General features: G+C 39.3%; 1 protein-coding gene across 1 annotated transcript in view; it reads left to right on the top strand.

Annotated features, from left to right (window-relative positions):
- NEK10 (NIMA related kinase 10) overlaps positions 1-26,794 on the top strand; it is a 241,337-nt gene that overhangs the window by 1,336 nt on the left and 213,207 nt on the right. The window contains exons 2-3 of the mRNA XM_075211267.1: positions 13,896-14,007; positions 16,455-16,515. Coding sequence (XP_075067368.1) covers positions 13,934-14,007; positions 16,455-16,515 — 135 coding nt within the window. The 5' untranslated portion in view covers positions 13,896-13,933. The remainder of the gene's footprint in view (positions 1-13,895; positions 14,008-16,454; positions 16,516-26,794) is intronic.

Genomic DNA, 26,794 nt, shown 5'->3' with positions numbered 1-26,794 from the left:
TCCAATGTGTCCACTTTCTCCATTATCATTATCACCATCATGCCAGTGCCTTCCCTCCTTTCCTCAATTAGGGACTCTGATCCTGTTTGCTGCACCCACTTTACTAGGTACAGGTTCAGCTTGTTCTGTTTTACTCCATTTATTTCCCCCTCTACCCATGCCTCATTTTTTATTGAAAGGTTATCCTCCTCCTTGCTCCTCAGTGCTGGTTATGCTATTCCTTGCAAGAATATTGCCTTTGTAGTTATTGTATTTTTTTTTTGCTCTTGTCCTGTTTTGCTATGTAATGTCTTACTGTATATTCTCTGTAGGACGCTGCAGACCCCTTGTGGCACCTTATAAATAAAAGAAAATAATACTGATAATAATCTCTGCTGTCTTCTGTAATTCTTACCTTAATGGCGGTTTTACAGTTTGTGCCTTATTGTGGCAAGTTCATTTGATCTAATTAAACTGTTACTTCAGTTATACAGTTTGCTTCATCTTGTTTTGACTTTATATCTACAAACTTGGTAGCATGAGCAAATTATTGCAAATTATATGCATTTCAAGACAGCAAATGTAAACCTTCTTTTATTATCATGACTAGATGTCGTCAAGTCCATAATGAAAAAAGACAATACAGTGTGACATTGGATTGTAAATAGCTAAACCAGTTTGTTACACATTCAAATTAACATGTCTAATACATAAAATTGTGGTTTATTAAACATGGTGGCAATTTTCTTGAACTGACTGCTAAATTTATCTACTTGTGACTAACAAAGGTAGCAAACAGTACGCAATGAACACCCTCCCCAATCACTGCGTTACAATAGCACCAACTTTGGAACATAACTTAAACCTAACTTTAGGATTGAGAGGGAAAACACTGTTACACTGGAACCACCATAAATGTCTTCTTAGATACCAGCAGATTAATGGGCCTATTTAAGATTTTTCATATGACAAATTATATTTTTCGTGGCAATTTACTGTAAAAGTCATGTCGGGACAGCGCATTCGATAGGAGGCTGTACCGGTGATGACTTTTTTCTAATGAAGACTCCGGGATTTGACCTGTAGTCTTTACTACACATGCACGCCCTAGGTTTGCACATGCGTAGGTGCCACTTGAGCATGGGAGAGCAGCAACGCTGCCGGAGAGGTATCCGAAGATCCCTCTCCTGAGACACTCTCTCCTTGGATTGAATGGCTAACACCATCTTCGTTATTTTAGTCACATCAAATAATGCGCTCTTGTGACATCTCAGATGTACTTAAGAGACATAGTTTTACACAACCTGTTTAAACATTTGCCTTGTTTCATGGTAGCCGTAAATGGGAAGTCTACTACTATTTTATATTATATATTTATTCATTTCTGCAGTAGCATAAATCTTAATACTTTTTAAGCAACCAAAAAAATATTAAAGTTATACTAGGGGCAGTCTTGTTAGTCAGTTTCCTGACTGGGGTGGGATTTTTTAGTCTTGTGGTTGGCTAGTTGGTTTATTAAATACTTGTTAGTTTTAAATCATGTTTAAAATCCATAAACATTGGAATAGTATTCATAATTCATTAGAAATTGGGATGTAACGTCTTGAAAGAGTTCATAAGTATAAAGTCCAAAAAAAAGGAAATAGGGTAGTCATTGGTTTAATCCATAAGAATAATTTTCTGTTCCAAGTTTAGCAGAATCCTTTTTTAAAATTGTAGTAAAACTCTTTTCAAAAGCTCAGTATAAGCCTCTTCCCCTCTTTCCCCTTCCCTTATCCTTATCCTCCATTCCTCCATCTCTCCCCCGTGTCTCTCTGTCTGTCTACCCCACCCCTTAGATTGTACGCTCCTTTGAGCAGGGTATTCTCTCCCCCTGTCTTCACCACTGTTAACTCTGCTCTCCAGCTACTTAGCCCTCCTCCTTGAGGACCCTCTTCCCCCGTCCCCTCTCGCTCCCTCCTCTCCCCTTGGGGGTCTCCCTGTCATCCGTGCCTTCCCTCTTGGACTCAGTTGTTGGCAGACCTTCCCCTCTCCCCTCCCCTGCCCTCTCTAGCTGTGCTTTGAGATCACTGAGTTACTGTGCTTATTGTTTACTGTACTGTGCTGTCTCACCTCGTATTGTAATTTTGTTTGTCCCTGTACGGCGCTACGGACACCTAGTGGCGCCCTATAAGTAAAAATTAATAATAATAATAATATAAGAATTTTCAAGCAGAATTCAAGTTTAAATGATTTTCTATTAAAAAAATTGAGTCCTTTTTTTAAAGTTATAGAAAATTCCTTGAAAGTTCTGTTAGATTCAAGTCCAGATGGATAAGAATCCAGGAAAAGGGAGTGAGAGGGACCCTAATGATCACCGACTCTCACTTGCTCCCTCCCTATCCACTATGGAGGAGATCGACAACATCTCAGGAAAAATCCTCTAGAGTGATCTATAGTGGAAAAAGTATCCCCTCTCCCAAAAAATAAGCTCTAAAAATAAATAATCTCATAAAGCTCATAGTGGAGTCTATAAAAATTTAGAGTCTTGTTGTATCTTGGTGGTCCATAACAAGAAAATATTTCATGTTGACAGTTCTTAGCAGCGATACTCCATAGCTGTCCATAACCCCTCCATTAATAATTGTCTGCTAATCCTTATACGTTGTTCATGTTTGTATAGGTTTACGGTGTCTTGGAGTTGTTTAGTCATTCTTTCTTTTTATCTTTCTGTAGACAGCCAGTAGTGCAATTTCTAAGATTAATACCAGAAAAATTAGAACTATTATGGTCTGTATAAGGGGATTGAAGAATGCTGTTGCTTTGAACTATATCCAAAAAGATCTTCCCACCAAGTACTTTGGAGTCTTTCTCTAAGGCGTGCACAATCTTTATAATTTTGATGCCATCATGTTACATCTTGATGATTGCTTGGTTCTCCATCTCCTTGAGCTTTTTAAAGATGTCATCCTCTTTCCTGAAGTCGGACAGCCAGGTTTGAAAATCTAAACCAGAACCAAACGGGTGTCTGAATGCAGTGTCTGTGTGGATATCTAGTCACTTCTCGGAGTCACTGGCGTTCTTCCTCTGTTGCAGTGTCTGTGTGGATATCTAGTCACTTCTCGGAGTCACTGGCGTTCTTCCTCTGTTGTCTGCTATACTGATACCTAGAGTGGGATTAAGGGTACAGTACACTCCTCAGAGGAGATTTTCTCTTTGGATGCAGTTAGTATCATACACAGTGTACAAGGCATTTTGGAGTTGATACCAGTACCAGCACCTTGATCAGATACTTTAAATTAGATGGTAGTTTTGAACTGGCATCCATCAAGCAGGATCCTTCGATGTCCCAGTACTTGTGTCTGAGAATTCTGTCATGATCCCCTTAACACAATACTGAATGCTTCCTTCTCTAACAACCATCTGTATCAATTTGATTTGGGTGAAACACTTAATATGTTAAAGTATCAGATTGAAGATGGGGATGGAGTATTGTACATTCAGACATGTGAATATCCAAGTTCACTGCAGTGTATTCATTTCTGGAGATAGCGAGGACGCAGTATAGGTATATTTATAAGTATAAATGAATAGCAACATAGCATAAGGCATAACCAAATAACAGATCAGCCATTTTATTGGACATTTAGACATTACCATGGACGCAAACCCTATAAGAACAGTGTTCTGCATAGCAGATAGTTGTATGGAAGGGATGGACAATCTTCAGTACTCCATTCTTGCTGATCTCCAAGGTCTACAGTCCATGCAGGAAACAAGTGCAGATGATTGAAGACTGAAGATAATTAGAAGGAAAAGAGACCTTATTGCTACTGTCATGAGAGGAGGGGAAATAGGATTAGGGATATTTAAATACTATGGAATTGGAAGTTCTGAGATGTAAACTCTGGAAACTGGCACAGCACATAAGAGAGGGTATAAGGTCTCAACTTAATGTCCCCTCCTTTGTGTTGAATCTTAGAAATTGGTGGCTAACACAGTGGCATGGTTGCCTGAATCCGACCTATACCTTTTTAGCCGATCCACCTGGTTCCTTACAAAATGTTCACATCTGTGATCCCAGTGACTTACTTTAAAGTCCTCCATTGAAATTTTAAAATGTACAGTACAAATTTTACGACAGTTATATCTTTTGGAGAAGACAGTTGGGGCACTATCACATCTGTCATCTTGTGGGCGAGATTGTTACAGGCACCCAGATGCAGCTTGACTAGTTGGAGACCTTCGGTTTCATAGGGGATTCTAAGTATACTAACACATATTTGTCCTCTCCCTTTAAACAGATACCACTGGTCACTAGACCCAGGTTGTAAGAAGAGGTATTTGGTAGATTCTGACCTGGAAAGATAAACCCACTGAGAGATTGTCCAACAACCGTCGTCTACTGCTTCATAGAACAGCCATTTTAAAGGTCCATCTAGGTTGATATCAAAGATGACATCTCTGCCATTAGGATCTTTCCAATCAAATGACATATACCTATTCTGCTACTCTTCAGACATAGGGATGCCATCCATCCATAAGTCAGTTACCAAGGTGTGTATACCGTTACATATATCCCACCTCCATGGGTTCTCATCAGACATAACTATTTGTCGATCTGATTCACAATGGGCATTGGTGATAAAATAGTACCCAGAAACCACTGGTACACACTTATCTCTCATTATCATAAAAGATCTGAATGGTGACCCCTCTATCCGAGTGTACTTCTGATTTTTGGCATCTGTTCCGACTTTCATAATGACTGCTCTGTACAAGCCTTTTATATGTATTGGTCCATCATTGTCATTGCTGAAATAGAAATAATAGGGCTGGCAGGCTTAGTCTACTAAATCTACAGTCACATTGTACTGTGTTATATAGGTAACACACAAAGAAAAGAGCTCCTTTGCTAATTGTCATTGCTGACATAGAAATAATAGGGCTGGCAGTCTTGGTCTTCTAAATCTGCAGTCACATTGTACTGTGATATCAAAATGGATTCAAAGCAGTACACAGAAGACTGAAGCTTTATTGAGACAGACACAAATATGTGAAAGAGTGCATAAATTAAGGCAAGACATTCAACAAAACTTCGACCAGTGATGGGGAATGGGTTGGAGGGGGTAAGGAAGGGGAGACACAAGTCCAAGGTTTTATTGAATAAACAGACACATAGGGGGAGAAGGAGAAGAGGGAGACAGAAAATTAATCATCTTCCTCTTCGTCAGGACTGTCAATGGTGTTATAGTCACTTAGCAGGCTGAGGATCAGCCTGAGACAGTCCTGGATGGTCATCTTCTCTCTTTTCAAGATGAGGCGATTCCTGGTAAGCCTAATAGTGTCCTTAAAACAGTTCATAAGGCGCCAGGCCTCCTGGATTGCCCCAATGGTGTGGGTCCCAGGAAATAACCCATAAAATACCAAATGGTATGAAAGGCAAGTTCTGGGCACACTGTCCTTAAGTTCATGTTCCAAGGCATCCAAAAGTGCCTGTGCAGTGGGACAGTCCAAACAAATTCGCTGTGCTGTTTCCCTTCTGGTGATGCAGAAGGGGCAGTGGACATATCGGCACAGGTTCCGGGAGTGCATGAATGTCCTGAGAGGCAGACCCCCCTGGATAGCCATCCATGCAATGTCTTTGTGTCTATTAGTCAGCCTCTTAGAGGCCACATTCTCCCACATGTGTTTTGTGGTTGTAGTAGGGAGCCCTGAAACAGATTCCATAATGTCTTTAGCTCTGATGAGCTTGTGGACAGTTTTTGGCTTTCACAAGTCTGGTTTAAGTCCCTCCAGATGGTGCTCCATCACAGATTGTCCAACATCTAGGTAAAACCAAGGTGTAGTCCGGTTGTAAGGGAAGTAGCTGTCCCATTTGTCCCAAACAAGGGTCCTCCAAAGAGGCAGGAGGAAAAAGCGAGACATGGACTTCCCAGCAGAGCAAATGTTTGTTTCATTAATATTTCTGCGGATGCAGTTGCAGAAAAAGAATGCTCGCAGCATGGTGGGGATATCCGTGATCCCTTTCCCACCTTTGAGGGGCTCCTTGTACATGACAGCCTGCTTCACTCTGTCCATGTATTAGCTGTAGAATTACCACAGTTATCCAAAGAACGGGTGGAGAGATCAAATGAACCATAACTGATTTCATGATTCAATCTCGGTTTCACTGTAACGGCCATGTGCTCAGGGTGACAGCGATCTCCTCGTCATCATCTTCCAAAGCTTAGTCTGCAGGGGCCAGTGACATATCCATTTATTTTCTCAGGTCTCTTAGCTGTTCTTTAAACTTTAAAATGTATCGTCCTGCCTCGGGGCCTCCTCTTTATTATTCTTCTGAAGCGCAGTGTATCACTTGTGTACAGGCTCTCTTAAATCCGGGATTTCATCCGGTGGGTGACTTTTTAACTTAAGTACGTCCTCCTCAACTGTGTCTATATATTGGTTTAAATCTCTGTTCAATGCAGCGTAATCCAACATGACATGCTGCCCACATGTTCCGTGTCACAGTCTGTCTGAAGCAGATCTATTGCCACTTCAGTTGTAATATTCAATCCTGTGTCTACATAAATTTGGCAGTTCTTCAGGAATGACAGGGAGGTATCCACAGAGGAGAAGGAGATTAAAGATGCAGCACGATCAGACATGATTTAATAATATAGAGATCATTGACAGCACTGTTAGGCTTAAGGCAGCTAAGCTATTGTTAGCTTGTTTTGTGGGGGCCCAAATAAACCAAGCACTTCAGCCACAAAAGTGGCACTGCTTGTTGCTTTAGTGCTTGATTTGTTAAACTGTACATGTTCTTTTCAATATCTCACATAATGGTGTTTGGGAGGGCCCAAGGACAATTCCATCTTGCACCACTTTTCTTTTCTGCCACTGCTGTTGGCAATGTTTCCTAGATGTGCTCTGAAGTGCCGTATGTTTGAGTCATTGCTCTGTCGCTTAGCATCCAGCCAGGTCGCTGCAGTCTTTGTTTGAAAGTGTATGAAAATAATACTGTGACCCTTGAGATGGTCAAAATTGAAAATGACTTGAAATTAGTGTTATTGAGGTTAATAATAATAATGTAGGGAAAAAAAGAGCAAAATTATGTGATTTTAGCAAAAAAAAATAGAGATTTTAGAAAAAATAGGGAACCAAAACCAAAACATGCAAGGGCGGCTTTGCCAAAACCAAAACACGGGGGTCAGTGAACATCTCTAGTAACTAATACTAAGATGTGTCTGGAGGCCATGCAGACATGTTGTTCTCTTCAGGTAAAATAAACATGAATCCTTGCAAAGTCTAGGAAATGGTTGGGAAGCTGGATTGACCCATTGTATATACGGTGGATATAAAAAGTCTACACACCTTTATTGAAATTTCATGTGTTTTGTGATGTAAAGCCTGACATAAAAATAATAATGTCAGACATTGTTACACCTTTAGGGGTCTATTTATGACCCTTCGTTTTTTTGACTTGATACTTTTCAATCCTTATCTCCTTGATAAGGATTGAAAAGTAACGGCTATGTATTAAAAAAACTTCTCAGGGACAGCAGTGCCGATAACCTGCTGTCCCTGAGAAGTGACTCACCTGATCATCGCAGTCTTTTCTCATTTTTCAAGGCTGCGGTGATATTCTCTTTTTTTTTCTTTTTTTGTTAGTGTGCATGCAACCGACCGAATAGTTGGTGCATGCGCAGTAACATCCTGGCCGGCAAACTGCAGTATGATTGACAGGTAGGGATCACATGATCCCTCCACACATGCGCTGTCCAGCTCTGCTCTTCAGAGCAGAGCTGGACAGCGCGAAAGTTTTCAGATATGTTAATGTACGCCAGCTTCAGATGGCGCCAGCTTCAGATGGCGTACATTAACATGTAAAAAAAGAGAAAAGTTTCTCAATTCCCTTGCACACCATAATGGGGCTGTAATTTTGTTCAACTTTAACCAATTAAAAACTATTTTTCTATTTGTTCTTCTGCAGAGCTTGCCCATGCAAAGCAAGGAGGATCACATTTAACAAGAACAGAGGTGGTACAAGTACTGCCGCTGTACTCTTATCACTATAGCCATTTTAGCAAAAGTAAAAAAAATGCTTAATTTGTCAAATAAAGCATTTTTCCCTTTTTTTTAAAAAAAAATAACAAACATTTATCTTCTGTTTTACCAAAAAAATTGTAACATTGGGCCTGATTCATTAAGGGTCTTAACTTGAGAAACTTCTTATTTCAGTCTCCTGGACAAAACCATGTTACAATGCAAGGGGTGGAAATTAGTATTCGATTTTGCTCATAAGTTAAATACTGACTGTTTTTTCATGTAGCACACAAATACCCGATAGCTTATTTGTACACTGAAATTTAAAGTTGATATTTGTGTGCACCCCTTGCATTGTAACATGGTTTTGTCCAGGAGACTGAAATAAGACGTTTCTCAAGTTAAGACCCTTAATGAGTCAGGCCCTTATTATTAATGTTATTATAGTTATATTTTTCATTTTTAGAAATCTGAAACTGAAAGTCCGGTCTTCCTGTTCTAGTGTACATGTGTGAACCGGCAAGACGTAATGACCAAATGTGTTGCCACGCTTCTCAGACTTGTCCCTTGGACCTCCTCTCTGTATTCTCCTGTTTCTGGTTCTTGAGCAGGGGACATATAATAACTATCTGTGTAAGAACCACGGATTCCTGAAGTTGATCCTGGCCATTTGGAAGGACTGTACCTGAGGTTTATTACCTGAGGTTTATTGATGGTGTTGGCAAAACACTGCTGGAGGGGAACTGCAAAGGTGTAGCCACTGGGTATGAGTGGTATGTAGACACACTGCCTCTTGGCACAGCCTGTTATTATGGAGGCCCCTATGATGTGGGTTTTGAAGCTGTGCACTTACAGTGCATTTTTTCGCAGATTTGTGGGGCATTCAGGTTCAGCAACAACAAAATTGGTCTCCAATTTACTATGTCGGTTTTTGAGAAGGCAGGATAAGAGAATTGGACAGATGTAGTTGACTGAGTCTCTATAATTCCCTGTGCTGAACGCTGACTCATATGGCCTTTCCTTGCCAGGAAAATACCATACCAGGGGGTAAATGTATCAAAGTGCGAGTTTGCCAGCGTGTTTAAATCGCGGCAAATCGCGGGTAAATCATGTGTATGTGTAATACAGTAAATTCAGGTTACGCAAGTAGCGTAGCGCATGCGCAATGCGCTACGTTAATTGCGTAAGCGCTAGATACTGTAATATGTGATTTCCCCACTAGCGTGGGAAAATACCATAATACAGTAGTTAGCTCTTACGCAAACGGCGTAAGAGCATTGCGGCTAGGACCTCCTACTAGGTAGGAGGTGTTTGCGGCGCCTCAAGTTTTTTTTTTTTGGGACCTTCAATCAAGCCTAAAGAGTCGGGATGTTACAAATATGTGCCCCTTCTGGGTGAAGAGTTCCTGTTGGGAAAGATTCCCTTATGGAGGTATAAATGGGTGGTACTGGGGCAAGCCGGCAAGATGGATTTACAAATACTTAAGGACAGGACCAAGCCATCAAGAAAGAAGACATCATTGGGAAGTATTTTTTTTTTTTTTTTTTAATAAATAGTGGTGGTTAACAAGAGGGTGGCTAGTGTCTTTATTGTGGGGTTTTTATTTTTAATAAATGTATGTGGTTTATAAGAGGGTGTTGTGGCTTTGTAAACTTTTTTCTTTGTGGAACTACAGGGCCTAGCAAGCCAGGGATGTCAGGGCATGTTGGCACTTGTGGTTCTCCAAGTGCCAACATGCCCTGGCTGCCGTGGGTATGCTGGTGCTTGTAGTTATACAAGCACCAGCATGGCCACACTGTTTTTGGCAACCTGGCTGACTGGGACTTGTAGTTCCACAAACAAAATTGGTGTCAGTTTGTTTTTTTCTACTATTTACCGCCGTATTACCCTACTACCCACAGCCTAGAGGTAGTAGGAAGAGCCCTAGTGCTATCAGCACTGGGCTGGTTCTTTCTAGGGGAAGGGGGGGCCCGCTCGTTTTTTTCAGCGGACCCCACTCCCTAGGGAATCCAGCCCAGCGCTGAACAGTCTAGGGCTGGTTAGTCATGCTTTAGGACCACAAAATGCAATGTAATCCTCCAGTATTTCAATGGGCCTTCTATAGTCCTGAAGACTGCTGCCGATCATCTATACCTGAGTTTGTTAGGAGGCAAGGAAACAGATAGAAAAGAAGTATAGATAATACATCAGGGACACCATACTCTGCCAGCTCCCTGATCTGATAACTTATCAAATAGTCAAACAATATATCACCTCTATTTTGTCATGTAGCTGCTCATGACTACCTTTACCAGTCACATACCACACTGTGTACTCGTGACTTGGAAGTTTATGTAAGGGGACACACAGGTTACAGATCTAACTTGTCTCTTCCCCAACACAGGCAAGGACTTCCACACCTCTTAACTGCCACCAACTACGTATAAGACCCATAGAAAGCCTATGACTTAATTACCCAATTGCACACACTCTGCACTCTGATAGCTAAAATAGTTAACACTTCAGACAATGGTATTTAAATGGGTAATACAGTAAAGCAATCAAAGTTTTCTAAACAGGCAGTGAATTAGTTTAGAGCAAGAAGGACAACACTTATTAAAATTTAGATTTAATATATACGAAAAAAAGTACCATTCTTCCAGATTATAAAAATAGAAAATAATTAATTAAATATAACATAACATGCAGCAAAACTTATAAAATAAAAATAAGAAAGTTATAAGAAGAAACATACATACAAGTTGTATAATCTGCACCAAGGGAAATGTTAAATGATTTCCCAAAATTCTGACAATATCTTGTACAATTTACATATTCCCTATTTAATCTCCAATCCTAAAATGTAACATAGTCTACAGATACCAAGTAGAGATACTTCAAGTGGGTTACTTGAGCTGATACCCATTTCCTCTCATTTCCTGTTTGACAGACAGCTTTTTTCGACGTTTGGGTTGCCCTTCATCATCCTTTTTATGAATATGTAGTTGATCAATAATTATATTGATTGCAAGTGGTATTTTGGAAATGGAATTTTAATTGGCTAAATAAAATATAGCAAGCCATCATTTAGTCACATAACCCATGTCTCTTTGTGTCAGACTCCCCTGCTAGGACAGTTCCCTGATGTTTCTTTAGATGCCAAAAACCACCCCAGTGCCAGGACATAGCTCACTCCATGAAGTCTTTGAATCTGCTCAGTTTCCCCTAAAGGTGACATCTATGTTATCATGTTATCTTGTAGTTCTTGGGTCTGCAGGTCCACAGAATAAACAGTGGCCAGTATTTCTGGCCTCACATTTTACACATTGAGTTAGGTCATTAACCCATCTCACATGGCTTTTCTGTGAAGTCATCTGAATTACACTAGTTTACACAACACAAATTATACATGGATTCATTTGCTATATTGTATTTAAAATGCAGTCCCTTATTATTATGATTTATTCACCACAGTTATGTTATGGGTTAATCCTTATAACTGTAATTCCTCCCCTTTCACTACAACACACAATAGGGAAATAAAAAAGAACCAGAGGACAGGGTCTTCACAGATAGCCTAGAGGCTAAGGAGCCAGCAATGGAATACAGATATACTGGGTTTGAGTCCAGACAGAATATAAGAATATATATATTCCGCACCAGATATGGAGCATTCCTCTATCTTTACAATAAACAGTAATCTATCTGATTGTATCTCATTAGACAGGGTGCACTCTTTTCTCATTAACCAGGTTAATCTAGTATGTTCAAAAATGTAAAATAAATTATTTCAATGAGACTTAATAAAGAATAAATGTATTAAATTGTAAAATGAATGGACTGGAGTGCCTCTTAGAGTAACATTCTAGTCTTCGAGTTAGTTTAGATCTTGACAAGTACATACCTCCTAACTGTCCCGATTTCTGTGGGACAGTCCCGATTTTAGAGCTGTGTTCCGCTATCCTGCCCAGGAACATGTCTGTACCGTGGGTGGAAATGTTGGGAAGTATGTTTCATTCACACCCACTCTGCATAGCAGAGCAGCAGTGAACGGCGCACCGCACACCAGTGTTTGGAGGGGAAGGGAGATTTCAAATGGTCAGCCTACCACTTTTCAGCGCTGGACAGCGCTCTGGGGGCATGGCCATGCCTGGTGCTAATGTTAGATTTAGTGTTCAAGCTTTAGGGAAGTATTATGCTATTTTTTTTTCTGGTAACCAGGCTTCTACTTCTGGGAATCTAATGATAAGCCCCTAGTGGGCCCAAAGAAAATGACCCCTTTGCCACTTTATTTTCTTTTATTATGTATTTTTTTTTCTAAAATACGGTTTCACCTCTGTGTATTTGCAACATATCATCATAAATCTATACCTATGCTCTTGGTCCATATAACTGAGTAAGACCTCAAGTAAATGTATACATATAACTAGTATCACTTGAAGTAGCTGCATATATTTTGGGCTATGTCTCTGGAATTGATCAAGTTATGTAGTAGTAATGAAGTATATATTTCCAAACTATTTTTGCCCATTTTCAGATCCAGATTAAATTAGATCAAAAGCTTCCAACACACAGTATTCTTGATTTGTTTGACACAACAACCAATGTCAATTTGGCCACACAGTGTTTTTTTGTAAAGGAATGTTTTGTATACCGTTTGTTCACTTTTTACCAAGGTACATGCTCCTTAAAGTTTGTCTGTCAGTGCAGCGTTCCACTGTAAATAATTATAGTGTACTAAAAACCTTAATTAGATATTAAGAAGTGGCAAGACTTTTGTATTGTGTTTCTGTACTAGAATGAGACATGGGGATTTGCTCAGCATGGTGATCACATATGTGCTTTTTATGTGCTTCTAAGTGTGTTCACTTTAGTCTTTTATGCCTTTCCAGTGTCAGATCCTTGTGGCTTCAGAGTATCATTTCCATTTGGCCTGTGCATGTTTATCTAACTGTAGCAAGTGATCCTTAACAGTAAGGTCCATCTCCCAACATGAGAACTACCTCCATTAAAATTGAATTCCTCTTTCCAATCTCTCATGGCTGTTTAAATACACTATTGATCCCAGGGCAGAGATCTCATTAGTGGCTCCCTGTAAAGCCTCTGCAAATAAGAAATGGAACTTACACATTTATTGCAGAATTATAGTGTAATAAGTTTTCTCCAAAGTTCAATACACAAAAAATGCTTTTATAGATGGGAATGTCCAATACAACTGTACTATCTGTATAACACTGATGACCACTGTGACACTGCTGACACTGGCTCATACATGGTCAAGAGACTAGCAGGGAGGGTATATTACTCATCTGAGCCTTGTATCTACATTTAGTAGTGAAGTTATGGGTAAGATCATCATCATCACCATTTATTTATATAGCGCCACTAATTCCGCAGCGCTGTACACACTCACTCGCATCAGTCCCTGCCCCATTGGAGCTTATAGTCAAAATTCCCAACATCCACACACACAGACAGAGAGAAACTAAAGTCAATTTAATAGCAGCCAATTAGCCTATTAGTATGTTTTTTGGAGTGTGGGAGGAAACCGGAGCACCCAGAGGAAACCCATGCAAACACGGGGAGAACATACAAACTCCACACAAGGGCATGGTCAGGATTCGGACTCATGACCCCAGTGCTGTAAGGTAGAAGTGCTAACCACTAAGCCACCGTGCTGCCCAGATGATAAAATGGAGGCTGCTTATGATGATAAAGTGGAGGGGTTTAAGATAAAATCTATTTTTTCTTTTGAAACTGGATATGAAAACTGTGTATTAAACAATGTTAGATTTTTGAGGATTTGTTAGAATGGGGATGTTTCTATTATATCTTGTATATATTCATGTCAGTGAATGAAACTACTTTATATACTTTATAAATTATACTGTCCAATCTTAACATTAAAATGTGTGTGTTTGTTATAGGAATATAAAATTAATTTCTATGACCTGAGTTTTGTATAATGCCGGATCAGGATGAAAAGGGGAAAAAGACAGAAAAGACATCTGATAAGAAAAAACAAGTAACATCTGCAAGGTTTGTTAACTTTCTATAAGTTTAAGTTGTTTAATCATAGTTAAACAATAGTGGAGGTAAGTGCTTTTTTTTTTTTTTTAACTCAAAAGGTTTTTATTGAATTTTTTAGAAAAGCATATTACAAACATAGCAGTGGTTGCAGAGTACATACAGCAGATCAGTTATATTAAACAATCCACACTGCTTAGTTACAATCAAACAAGTAAATAAAAATAAGAAAAAACATTGGTACAGACAACAACACATCTTATGACCCGGTATACATAAGCCGAAGACGGCAAAGAGAACAAACAAGAAAAACAGATAGATAAAGGGGGGGAGGGAGGGACAAGACAAGACAAGAGACTATCCGGTTATAGAAAGTGTACCAGTGGGTCTAGCCCAAGTACCCAACTTAACTCAAATCCATTCCACAGTACTCACGGATCAAAGATTGAGCTGTGATTCGTAAAGTACTCATATCATATAAACCACTTAACAAGCGGGGAGGAAGCCCCTGTAGACAGATTAAAACCTATGGTTTCCATTTTGTAGCTATGTTGGATCTTAATAATAATATTAGGGAGTGCTGGAATTAGAGGTGATTTCCAGTTTTTGGCTATTGCAGCTCTTGCTGCAATGAGAATATGTCCAGTGACATAATGATTGTTTGGCTGGAGATGTTTAGGATACAGATGAAGTAATGCCATATCTGGGGAAGGAGAGATATTATTTTTAGAGACCTGAGAGATTAAATGAAAGATTTCGGTCCACAATGGTTGGTAAGTGCTTTTTTGATCATCTAAATGTTCATGTACATTTTGGGCCTGATTCATTAAGACACGCAAAATGAACGAATTGTGTAAATCGGGCGAGGTACGCCCTTACTGTACATTGACTACTGCATGCATGCTGGAACATGAATTACACTTTGCTCCATTCTCTGGCGTATGGATTGTTCCGGGCATGCGCAGAGCGATTTTGCACAAGATACGGCACATATCGGCATTTACGTTCCTTAAAGAATCAGGCCACTTATGTCCAAATGTAGTAAACACTAGTATTTTAGGAAAATGCACCACAAAATTGTAAAATGGAACTGAAATTGAAAGTTGGACATTTTGGATTTAAGTTACAATACATACTACAGTTTAAAGATCTGCAAACCAAACATTTAAATTTTTTAATTTAACCACCCCTGTAGTGATTATCTTTCTTCCACCAATGTTCACTTTCTTGCAGAACTTTACATAGAAGGCCTGCTGTAAAATATAATGATATTCATTTGGACTCTATGGTGGCTAGTTGTTAAAAAAAAAAATCAAATGAGCAGTAGACTGTAGCAGTCAATCAGGCATTTGCTTTCATTGTCCAACTAGACAGACTAGATAAATAAATGATACTTGCATATTGATTACTATGAATTTAAACAGTTGCATTTTAGTCAGGGGTTTTTGTAGTAGATTTATTTCCTCATCTAAGAAAAAAACCCATTTAATATCATCCACTACAAATGCACATTAAAATACATAGACAATGCTGAATATATTATATTATATATTTATGTTACTCCACTGGAAATGAATCTCTTTTACATAGATAAAGAAATACAAAGTCTCTATTGCTTTATTTATCTAATGCAAAATATATGGGCACTTTCTGAAAAAGTTATGAAATCTTCAGTGGGCAAATAAACAAAAAGTCAACTATGATGCTCTTGTTTAACTTGTGAAGTGGTTTTTGACATGCATGTTATCTGAAACCCAGTGGCGCACGCAGGGGGGGTTTCTGAGTCTCTAGAAACCCCCCCCTGCGCTAACGAAGTGGCCACTGTTCTATACAGCAGCCGCGGCGCTGTCAAAGAAGCGTCCGCGGTGGTGCTGTATATTGTATACAGCACCGCCGCAGATGCCTCTTAGACAGCGCCGCGGCTGCTGTATAGGACAGCGCTGGCGAAACGGAGCTGCTGCGCATGCGCAGCAGCTCTCTCTGGGTTTTTTTTTGTTTTTTTGTTTTTTTTGGGTCCGTGCGCCGCTGAAACCATCTACATCAGTATAACAAATTCACAGTATGATCTAAGGAAAAGAAGGAAAGGATAAGCAAATTGCTGTGCCATGCATATGACAGCAGACAGTATGTCAAAAAATTCCCAACAGTCCAACATATAATACAGCCCTAGTTGTTTAGCTTATAAGTATATTACGATGAGTTATTCTCACTGGTTGGTTGTGTGACATGGTTCAAAAATATGTATCACATTGTGGGACAGGACATGGCTAGTTGAAAGGGCCACATTGCACTCTGCAATTTTCTGTAGTGGACATTATTTTTGATCTAAAAAGCCCAAAGTGCCAGGCGTATCTCTTTGAGTAGTACTGGAGAGCTAAACAGTAAAAATGTGTTTCAAAGAGCATATAAATCTAGTATAGTGTTCTTGTGTTTTAAGTTTGTTTTTAATTTTCTTTTAGGAAATGCTCTGATGTCAAAAAACTCTGGTCCCTATTAAATGTTCAGGCAAGCAAACAGCAGGTAAAAACTTTGTGTTTGGACTTAGTTTCTAGATGTATGCAGATGAATGGATTATATCAATTTAATAAAATTAAGCTAAGCATGTAGACAGTAGTTAAAGATGGCTGCACTTTAGATCAGCTCTGTGCCCTACCTCACACATAAATGTATTCTATAATATAGAAATTACAAGGGGGTGGCAAGAAGTGTAATCACATTAAGGACAGGGTTGTACTGATGATCTACTGGAATACCGTCTCATTCCACTCGCTGTACCCAGAGAGTTCAACGGTCATTGCTGTTGCCATCTCTGTTTCTCATTTGGTGTCCTCCTTGATGACAGTTGTTTGCAGAAGGGAGCATAATGACAGAGAAAATACAGGACCTCTCCAAGCTGGGAAGTATCTGGGTCATTTTTATCTTCTATTTAATGTCATTGTTTGTTACTTATTTGTATCTGTATTTGTACCCCTGAAAGTACAGCACTGTATAATATGTTAGCTGCTTTATAAATTAAGGGTAATAATACACAAATTACAATACAATATAATAAATTACTATGCTATACCCTTTTATATAAACTGTCCAATCATGAATTACATATAGCAATGTTTCCATTATTTGCAATATTTCATCATTCAGAATTCTGGACATGTGGATATGTATCTTGAATCTTTTCCTTCTACAATGTATGTTGCAACATATTTCATACCATTGGCTTTCCATGAAGAATGCCTCTTGAATTTGTCCTCATTTCTTTTAATTAGCTTTATGCTCTTGAAATCTCAGATTAACAGGACAGATGCATTTGTATAAACAAATTATACTATGGGGACACATTAACTGGAAAACACAACAGCACATTGTTAGTCACCAAAGACTTTATTTTATAGTTTGTTTACCTTCCAGAAGTGTTTTTAGTATTCTAGTATAATATACACAGTCTACTAAAAGTTGGTGATTTCTAAACTTTTGGTCCAGTAATACATTTTCCAGAGGCTGGTCTTAGTTATGCAAGTTATATGAAATTTGGAGTTTACTGCTGAAATTCAAATACGATTTTAAGTCCCCATGGACTTTTTAAATTCTACTGAATAGAATTTGAATCAGCAAGGTCCTACCAATCTTCTTTAGCAATTTCCATTTATCTTTCCACCTACCTCCTTATTATAATTACAGCTTAACAAGTTTCCTCTTATATTTCTTTTTTTCTATTAAGTATGTGCTGATTAATGTACATTTATATAAAAAGTACCTAATTATTTAAATGCTATTTGTTGTATAGTGAGTAGTCTTTACCAATGCAATCAATTGTTTAAGTACATTTTGCTGGCTGAAATAAAGCTTAGAATCTGAGTTTATACCTAGAAAAAGTGCATAATTAGAAATGTGGGGGTGACTAACATTTCTCTCACTTACCTGACCCAGCCACCAACCTCATCCTGGTGTCTGCTGTTTTGTTGCACGCTGTTCTGCACTTCTTGCTCAGAAAGAAAGGGAAAATCAAAGTTCCCATCTTTTCTGAGCAGAATTTTGGAGTTCTAGAGTGCTGACTCTCATGCACCTCATTCTGGGGGCATGAAATGTCTTGTGGTGTCAGCAGTCACGTAGCACTGAGCTTAATGAGCTCTCTGCTGTGTGACTGTTGATTGATGGTAGGGACTGAGCTCAATGTCCTGCTGCTTTTTGTGGGTGCACATAGAAAGCACAGTGCACGGACGCTTTGTTTTTTCACACAGGCACAATCCTGGACCAGTCTGACAGAAGTAGAGACTCCTAGTCAGCACTGTCCTGAAGAGAGACCCGCTCTTCTCTGTGTCTGTGTCTTTTTAAACCCCCCTCACGTTCTCACTTACTAAGAGCTGTGGACCTTCCTCATTCCCCCGGTCCTCAGCTCACATGGTACACCTTGTGCTTGTGTATAGATGCAACACTCGGAAAGGCACGTTTGCACAATATCAGCAGTATAGGCAGTCCCACATGGTAACATTTGAGAATATAAAATAGACATAAAAGTAATATATATATATATATATATATATTTATATATATATTTATATATATATATATATATTTATATATATATATATATATATATTTATATATATATATATATATATATATATATATATATATTTATATATATATATTTAACAAACAGCACCCTACAAGCGATATTAAACACAGTTTGGACAAGAAGGGGTGTCCAGCTAGCTAAACCCTTATTTTCCAGTTCCTGACACCCCTATCTCGTCACAGCATGAAACACCTCCACTCATTAATGGTTTAAAACCAACTGTCATAAACATGTCATGATTGGGATTATTGTGCACCAAGATCCATCTAAACAATTCCTCTTATGACACATGCCTAGAAGCAAAGTGTCCCTGGAAGTTATTTTAAAATGTTGGCAACTATGATCATTGTAACCTGATGCAAGAGTCTAGGCAAACCTAGGTTTAAACTGATAGACATCACAGTAATATCAATAATTATAGTGAAGAAACATAGAAGAAAATATATCCTGTCACAACGCAATTGAATATGCTCTACCATATTAATGGTCAGATGCTACTCTCTCTCATTAGTTTATACTGCCACACAAAGGGTTATATAAATATAAGTCCAAGCTTTAATCATTTTTGTTTGCCTTTCTTTATATAATTAGAACTTTGTAATTTTGATATAAAATGTTTGGATATCCATGACCTGATGTTTGCCTGTACCATAAAAACCATTCCAGGCTACATTGTATGTACCAAAGAAAGTATGTTCATTATTGGAACTTATTACATTTATCCTGTCAATACGAATGCTTTCTTGATCTTAATATTAGGAAAATAAACACTAGCAAGTAGAACATTTTCCAATAGCAAACATTTTACTTCTTTAGGTAAACTGGGAGACTTATGTGACTTGAAGTTTGCTCAGCCCATGAAAGTCATACCATACAATGTAATTAAGTAGCAGCCATCTATTTGCATTACTTAATTGATATTTCGGTTTGGACTACTGCAGGAAAAAAAATTCTCATTTGAAGAGGAAAATAACAGATGGAATTTAATTTGTATTTGTGTTATATTTAATTCAAATTTTATATTGAAAATGCAACTTTCGCATTTATTAATAGCTTAAGTTAATAATATGTCTTGTGCATATGACACTTCATTACACTATTACATTGTATAATATGGAGGAAGTTGACTTGAGAAACAACATAGCACACTTGCTATATTATGCTATGTAGGATGTACTTGTCTGGAAGAACAGGGTCTGGAGGCAGCGAGTCATTCATTTTTCTCTGCATAATGTTTCTAGGGAAAGACACCATCTCACTTACTTTACTGACCCAGCCACCAGCCTTGTCTTGCTGACAGCTGTTTCGTTGCACGCTGCTCTGCACTTCCTGCTCAGAGATAAAGGGAAAAATCAAAGTCCCCACCTTCCCTAAGCAGAATTTTGGAGCCCTAGAATGCCAACTCGCATGCACCTCATTCTGGGGGGTGAAATACCTTGTGGTGTCAGCAGTCACATAGCAATAAGCTTAATAAAATGTCCCTGCTGTGTGACTGTTGATATGTGGTAGGGACTGAGCTGATTGTCCTTCTACTTTTTGCGGGTCCACAAAGAAAGCACAGTGGATGGAGGCTTTGAGGTTCACACAGACATGATCTTGGACCAGTCTGACAGCAGTAGTGACTCCTAGTTGTCACGGTCCACTATGATCACGAGGCTTTACGATGCGATTCCTAGGATCTGCACAGTTTAGCACTACACCAACAGGGCGCGGAGTCTAACGAGCAGATGGTGTTCACCAGGAACTGCCGCAAAGCAGTATGGTCATAGCTGCGTCTGCTCGCAGGTTACGGCCCCTGGCCTCAGTTAGTACTGAGCGAGACCCTCTTGGAAAGGCAGGAGAGTGGAAGGAACTTGATAGGAGTGTCAGCCTTGCAGACGAGTAGCAGGTACTTGAGTAGAGTGTCAGCTTTGCAGACGAGTAGAATAGAATAGTCGGTACCTGAGTGGAGTGTCAGCTTTGCAGACGAGTAGCAGGTACTTGAGTAGAGTGTCAGCTTTGCAGACGAGTAGAATAGAATAGTTGGTACCAGAGTGGATTGTCAGTGACACTAGTCAGCACTGTCCAGAAGAGATACCGCCTCTGCCCTGTATCTTTAACCCCCACCTTACGCTCTCCGTTACCAGGGACTGCTGTGCACCTTCAACAGTCATCAGCTCACTTGGGATGTCTTCTGCCTGTGTACAGAAGCAAAAGCCATGTTTGCACAATAGCAGCAGTGTGGGCAAACCCGCATGGTAATCTTTAAGACTATACAATAAATATAAAATATATAGATACATGGTAAACACACTACAATTCAAGCAATATTAAACACAGTTTGGACAAGAAGGGATGTTCAGCAAGTTAAGCCCCTATTTTCAAGGTCCTGACACCCATATCTCATTACATTATACAACACCTACGCTCATTAATTGGTTAAAACCAACTGTCATAAACATGTCATGACTGGGATTATTGTGCACCAAGATCCACCTAGACAATTCCTCTTAGGACACATGCCTAGAAGCAAAGTGTCCCTCAGAGTTATTTTAAAATGTTGGCAATTATAATCATTGTAACCTAATGCAAAGGTCTAGGCAAACCTAGGTCTTAACTGTTAGACATCTCAATGTGACAGTAATGTCATTAAGTGTAGTGGCAAGCATAGATAATACCCTGGAAGATAATTACTATCCTGTTACGGCTGCCAGCCATGACACTTCGATCATCTTAAGCTTCAATATGGAGAGATGAAAAAAATATGTTGACCTGATACTGTGGAGCTGATGCAGTTTGCTGCATATTACTCATAAAAATAGCATATGCAAAAATAGCATATATCCCCCCCATATGAAGAGTCATACACGTCTCGAGAGGTGTCTGGCTCTTCATCAACAGCATAATCGCCTAGTTTATTGTGCTACTCCTAATTGGCTCATATGTGTGTTTCTGCAGGTCTGCATGAGCTGTAATTGTGTAACCAACCTCTTTACTGTTCTCAGCCTGAGTTTGCATGTCCCTTTTCTCCCTGGTTATAGTTCTCCAGTCCTGAGGAGGCGCACATGTGTTTGTTCTCTTTGTGGCATGCACAAGTGTCAGCGAGCAAGTCTGCATTGGTGCATATTTGTCTGTTCTCTTTGTGGGCATGTGCAATGTGAATTTGCACAATTTAGTGAATTCAACTCTGCATCAAGCCCTACATGTTCAAAGGATTATACTATCAATACAGTAATCATGTTATGTTATGTTATGTTAGAGTTAACTGCACATTAGTTCAGCTCTTTGCCTAAGCTCCCACTTTTCCTTATTCTCACAAATATAAAGAATTGGATATTTCTGATTGTTGATGGAAAACATCACAATAGCGCTGAGGGTCGACATCACATCAAAAACAAGGCTGTTTTACTATCTACTGAACTATCATCTCTGTTCAGCTGTTGGAACCACAGATCTTAACTGTCATTGTTATTTAAACATCTGTTCAGCTGTCCACTCAGCTCAATTGTGATTGCTGTTGCCATCTCTGTTTGGCTGCTGGACCCTTTGCACCCAACTGTCAGTTTCCTCATTGTGTCAGAGCAGTTGAAACTGCCTATTCTATTAACCACAGCCAGGGGGCAGTAAAGTATCCATCGCCGCCTCCATTGCTCTGCACAATTTGGATCAATTGTTGCCTTTCACCATTACCTACCCTAGCTAAAACACAGTTATCCACATCTATCCATCATGAACCAACTCAATGTTCACTCTTTCTTGCTTTCTCCTATTCACTTTCACCACACTTCTCCACAAACTCCTCTCTCAATCATCCTATATCTCCCCCCCTATTATAATTTCCCCTTCACTACTTCTCTCCCCGCTAGTCTGGACACATGAACTGTTTTGTTTCCTGCACCCACCATACTCACTAACTTACATAAACAGAAATAAAGTTCACACCCACAAATCATCCAGGTATGTCCTCTTTCTCACTCTGCTCCTTCTCATGGCTGCTGGTAACACCTCATCTAACCCTAGGCCCCATACAATCTTCTTGCTCCACTCCAAAACTTTCTATCCACTCCTTACTTCCAATCCTACCAAACTTATTCACATATATCCACTACCATCTGTTTCTCCTGTGCACTATGGAATGCCAGATCTGTTTCTAACAAACTTGCATGCGTTATTGATATATTCATTTCTAAATCCCTCAACCTCCTTGCCATTACAGAAATCTGCCCCCCCCCCCCTCTAACACTACATCCTTTGCAGCTCTCTCCTATGAGTGACTCTTCCTCAGCCACACTCCCAGACCCAGAATCAGAGAAGGTGGTAGAGTAGGCATTTTATTTTCTCCAAGCTGAACCTTCCAAGTCATACCCTCTTAACCCTTTGTCTCATTCTCTTCCTTTGAATTCCACACTATACTTCTATTGTATCTTTTCCACCTTCGTGTTGCTGTCATTTATCATCCACCAGGTCCAGTTTGTGACCTTTAACTCACTTCTCTGCCAAACTGCACCTCCTCCCCCTTCCTCCCTCACAGCGCATGATTTTGCAACCTACTTCAAACACAAAATCAACTCCATTCGACACAGATATTTCCTCATGCCAAATTCCACCCACGGTACCCACCTTCACCTACACTCAAGTCATTCTCTCTAATGACTGAAGATTTAGTCTCTGCTCTCATCTCATCATCTCACCCCACAACCTGTACTATCATTCTTATTCCCTCTCAATTTCTCACTCCCTCTCCCCCACTGTATGCCCACCTCTAGCTCACCTCTTCAACCTGTCTGTCTCCACTGTACATTGCCATACTCCTTTGAATATGCGCTTATCTCACAGATTCTAAAAAAACTTCTCTCCATCCAGTCTTTCTCTCCAACTACTGCCCTATTTCTCTCCTCTCCTTTTGCCTCTTGCGATTGGTGTTCAACTGCCTGTCTCACTTTCTCTCCTCTCACTCCATTCTCTACTCTCTGCAATCAGGCATTCACTCTTGATATTTCACTGAAACTGCTCTCACAAAAATGATCGGGAATTTACTTGCTGAAAAATCTAAGGGTCATTTATCCATACTCATTTTCTTGGACCACTCTGCTGCTTTTAACATTGTTGATCACCCTCTTCTCCTACACATCTTTCACTACATTAGCCTTCTTTACTGGTTCACTTCTTACCTAAAGAACTGTTCCTTTAGTGTTTCTACCTTTGGCACATACTCCCCTTCAATCCCCCTACCATTAATACCCCCTACCCCTTTAATCCCCCACAAGGCTCAATTCCTGTCCCTTTACTTTTTTCACCATACACCTTATCTTGGGGAACTAATTCGCTCATTCGGCTTCCAGTTCCACCTCTACTCTAAAGCAAGTTCAACAGGGACCTGAAACAGATCTGCCATTACTTTCATCTGCGGGACATGGTAGGGTGAGGCAGGGTAAGATACTTTGCCTGTCCCATTTGAGTCTTGTTATCAAGTTTATTGCCACTCCGCAACACACATACTCTGCAAAGGGTTATAAACATTATCCCTAATGTGAAAAGCTTTTTTTGATTTTTATCCTTATTGTTTCATTTTGGTCTGTTTTTCTTTGTGTTTGTTTATACATTTTTTCATTTAATTATATATATATATTTTTTTATTATTTTAACCTATTTATATTGCCACTCTGCCTACATACATTAAATTCTCATCTCTTATATTATCTCTAGCTAGTGGTGCTCCCTATCCATTATTTATTGTATTTTACTTGAGAGGAGCTGCATATCCCTTTAGCAGGAGCACTCATTCCTTTACTTATATCACCACCTCTACACTGTTGAAACCCAAAACAGATCTTATCACCTTCCCTCCTCCCAGAGTCACCAACTCCACTCAAATCTCCCTAACTGTCAATAACACCACAGTTTCCTCAGTCTCCCAAACTCTCTGTTTTGGTGTCACAATTTACCCTGTCCTCTGCTTTATTTCTCACATCCAGACTCTCTCCCAGTCCTTTCAACTCCACTTTAGAAACATTGCCAGAATATGCAATTTTCTTGCTACCAAAACCCCTATCCATTCTCTCATCATCTCCTGTCTTGACTACTGCAACCTCCTGCTATCTGCAAGACTGATCTTCCTCTCTCACCTCTCCACATCTGCTGCACCAGTTTGCAAATCCCTACACTGGTTCCCTGTGTCCTCCATAATCCAGTTCAAATGACTCACCCTTACTTACAAAGTCCTCAACAATACCATCCGTTTATACATCTAAAATTTCATATAAAAATACTCTCCCTTCCATATTCTTAGATCTACCTCTGACCTGCACCTTGTCTCCTCTCTGGTAACCACCTCTCACTCCTACCTACATAAATCAGTATGTCTGATCTAGAATGGGTTTTCTGGGAACCTGTAAACCTCTTTCCTCCTACATTTGCTATGAGAATAATCAGGTCATTTATGATCATGTCCTAAATGACAACAGCCATAATCAAATGTAGATACAAAGATCCTGTTGTAACCTTCCAAGTAAACTGTTGAATAAATGCTGTGTATATACTCTCCAGGGTCTACGTGTGAGGCTCCCTACTCTATACTCTATGTGTGTAGCACACAAAAGATCTTAGTCAAACAGATATTCCAAAATTATGATCATCCATGTTTGAAAATTTGGTTGTCCAGTACCGAAAAACAATAACCACTGGATGAAGCAGATTGAATTATTACAATAAAGAGATCTTCTCTGTTCATGCTCGCTGTGTCAAGGAGGAAAGCAACTCAGCATTGCCATGCCCCCTCGCCTTTGTACCCTATAGCAGACCCTCTTTCGCCCCCATAATTCCGCTATTTTTTACAAGCTTACCTTTCATTCAGGACATACATCTTATGCTGTCCACCTTGCACTGCAATAATGCATACCAATATCGAGCAATTGACTCAGTATTGCAGAGAATTTGGTGAGAAAATGACCATGTAGCCCAATAATAATCTGATTGAAATCAACCAGAACCTTCTCATGCATTTTGGTAAATGTGGTTGGAAGGTAACCATTGTCTGCCTTTTTATGTGGTCATTTTCTGACAACCTTAACAGGCTCATTCAATACCAGAAGTGATACCAAAGTGAAAATAGAGTAATGTTCGCACTAGGGAGGAAGCCTGCCTCCATAATATATCAAATGATAATTATATGGTATCACGAGTAGGGAGGGGTGCACCAACAACTGAAGTAATGAGTCCAAAAAAGGAAGGGGAGCAGAGAAAGTTGTAGCTCAAAGAGCAAGGGCACTCTGGTTTCCAAAATTTAAATAGTCAGTATATCATATGTAACAGGGCAAATGCCTTTATTATAACACATGTAAATACTTGGCGAAATATAGAGATAAAAACACATAGAAGGATAGAAAAATAGATTTAAAATAAGTTAACCCTTCAGTAACCACCGCTGGATAGGTTAGTAGTACATCAAGATGTGGTGGGTAATGGGCAAAAATAGAGCTTATGAACTGTAGCCTAGATTATAAATAAGCTATATGATCATAAAGTGAGATATATATATTATTCTCCAATTTGGTATACATATGGAGATGCTCTAAATCGGTGCAGATTAATAGTGAGCACCTGTCCTAGCGTCCCTGATAATGGTCTGGTATAGATTCGCAAGCTGAAAGGAGAGTAATAAGAGATTTAAACATGTGATAATCTCTCAATCCTTTATCAAAACTGCATGGAGCTCTGCTGCACAGTATACAATGTGGCGATAGACTAATGTCTCAACAGGTTAATATTCATGTTGTGTCATAGAGATCTAAGCAGTAACAGTAGCAGTTCGATAGTTCACCTAATATGTGGTGTCTGTGCGCTACTGCGAATAGATTCATACAGGATTTATGCGTAACACACTATAGAATAATCATATATCATACAGGGACATATATAGATCGATACATACATTAGGCGCTGTCTTCACACACACTGGGAAGAAGAATGTATATTTCATATAGGAACAATGTCCAAATTTCAATAATCTAGAATATAAAACATAATACACAGAAAGAAAATTTTGATGGTGAAGTATGTTGGCAAAAGTGTGATCTTGATAAATCTTTAACACTCCTTTATAACTATATGCCCGTGCCAGATATTGATGGTACACATGACACCCGTGTTTTCACTCTGTGGAGGCCCCCTATAGGGTATGCGCTTACTCAATAGTAGAAATAATCAGGCCCTCAGAGGATACAACGATGTTTCACTTGATCCAAA

Source organism: Mixophyes fleayi, chromosome 5 (genome assembly GCF_038048845.1).
Source record: "Mixophyes fleayi isolate aMixFle1 chromosome 5, aMixFle1.hap1, whole genome shotgun sequence".
Classification (NCBI taxonomy): domain Eukaryota; kingdom Metazoa; phylum Chordata; class Amphibia; order Anura; family Limnodynastidae; genus Mixophyes; species Mixophyes fleayi.
This window is presented reverse-complemented; position numbering and strand designations above follow the sequence as displayed.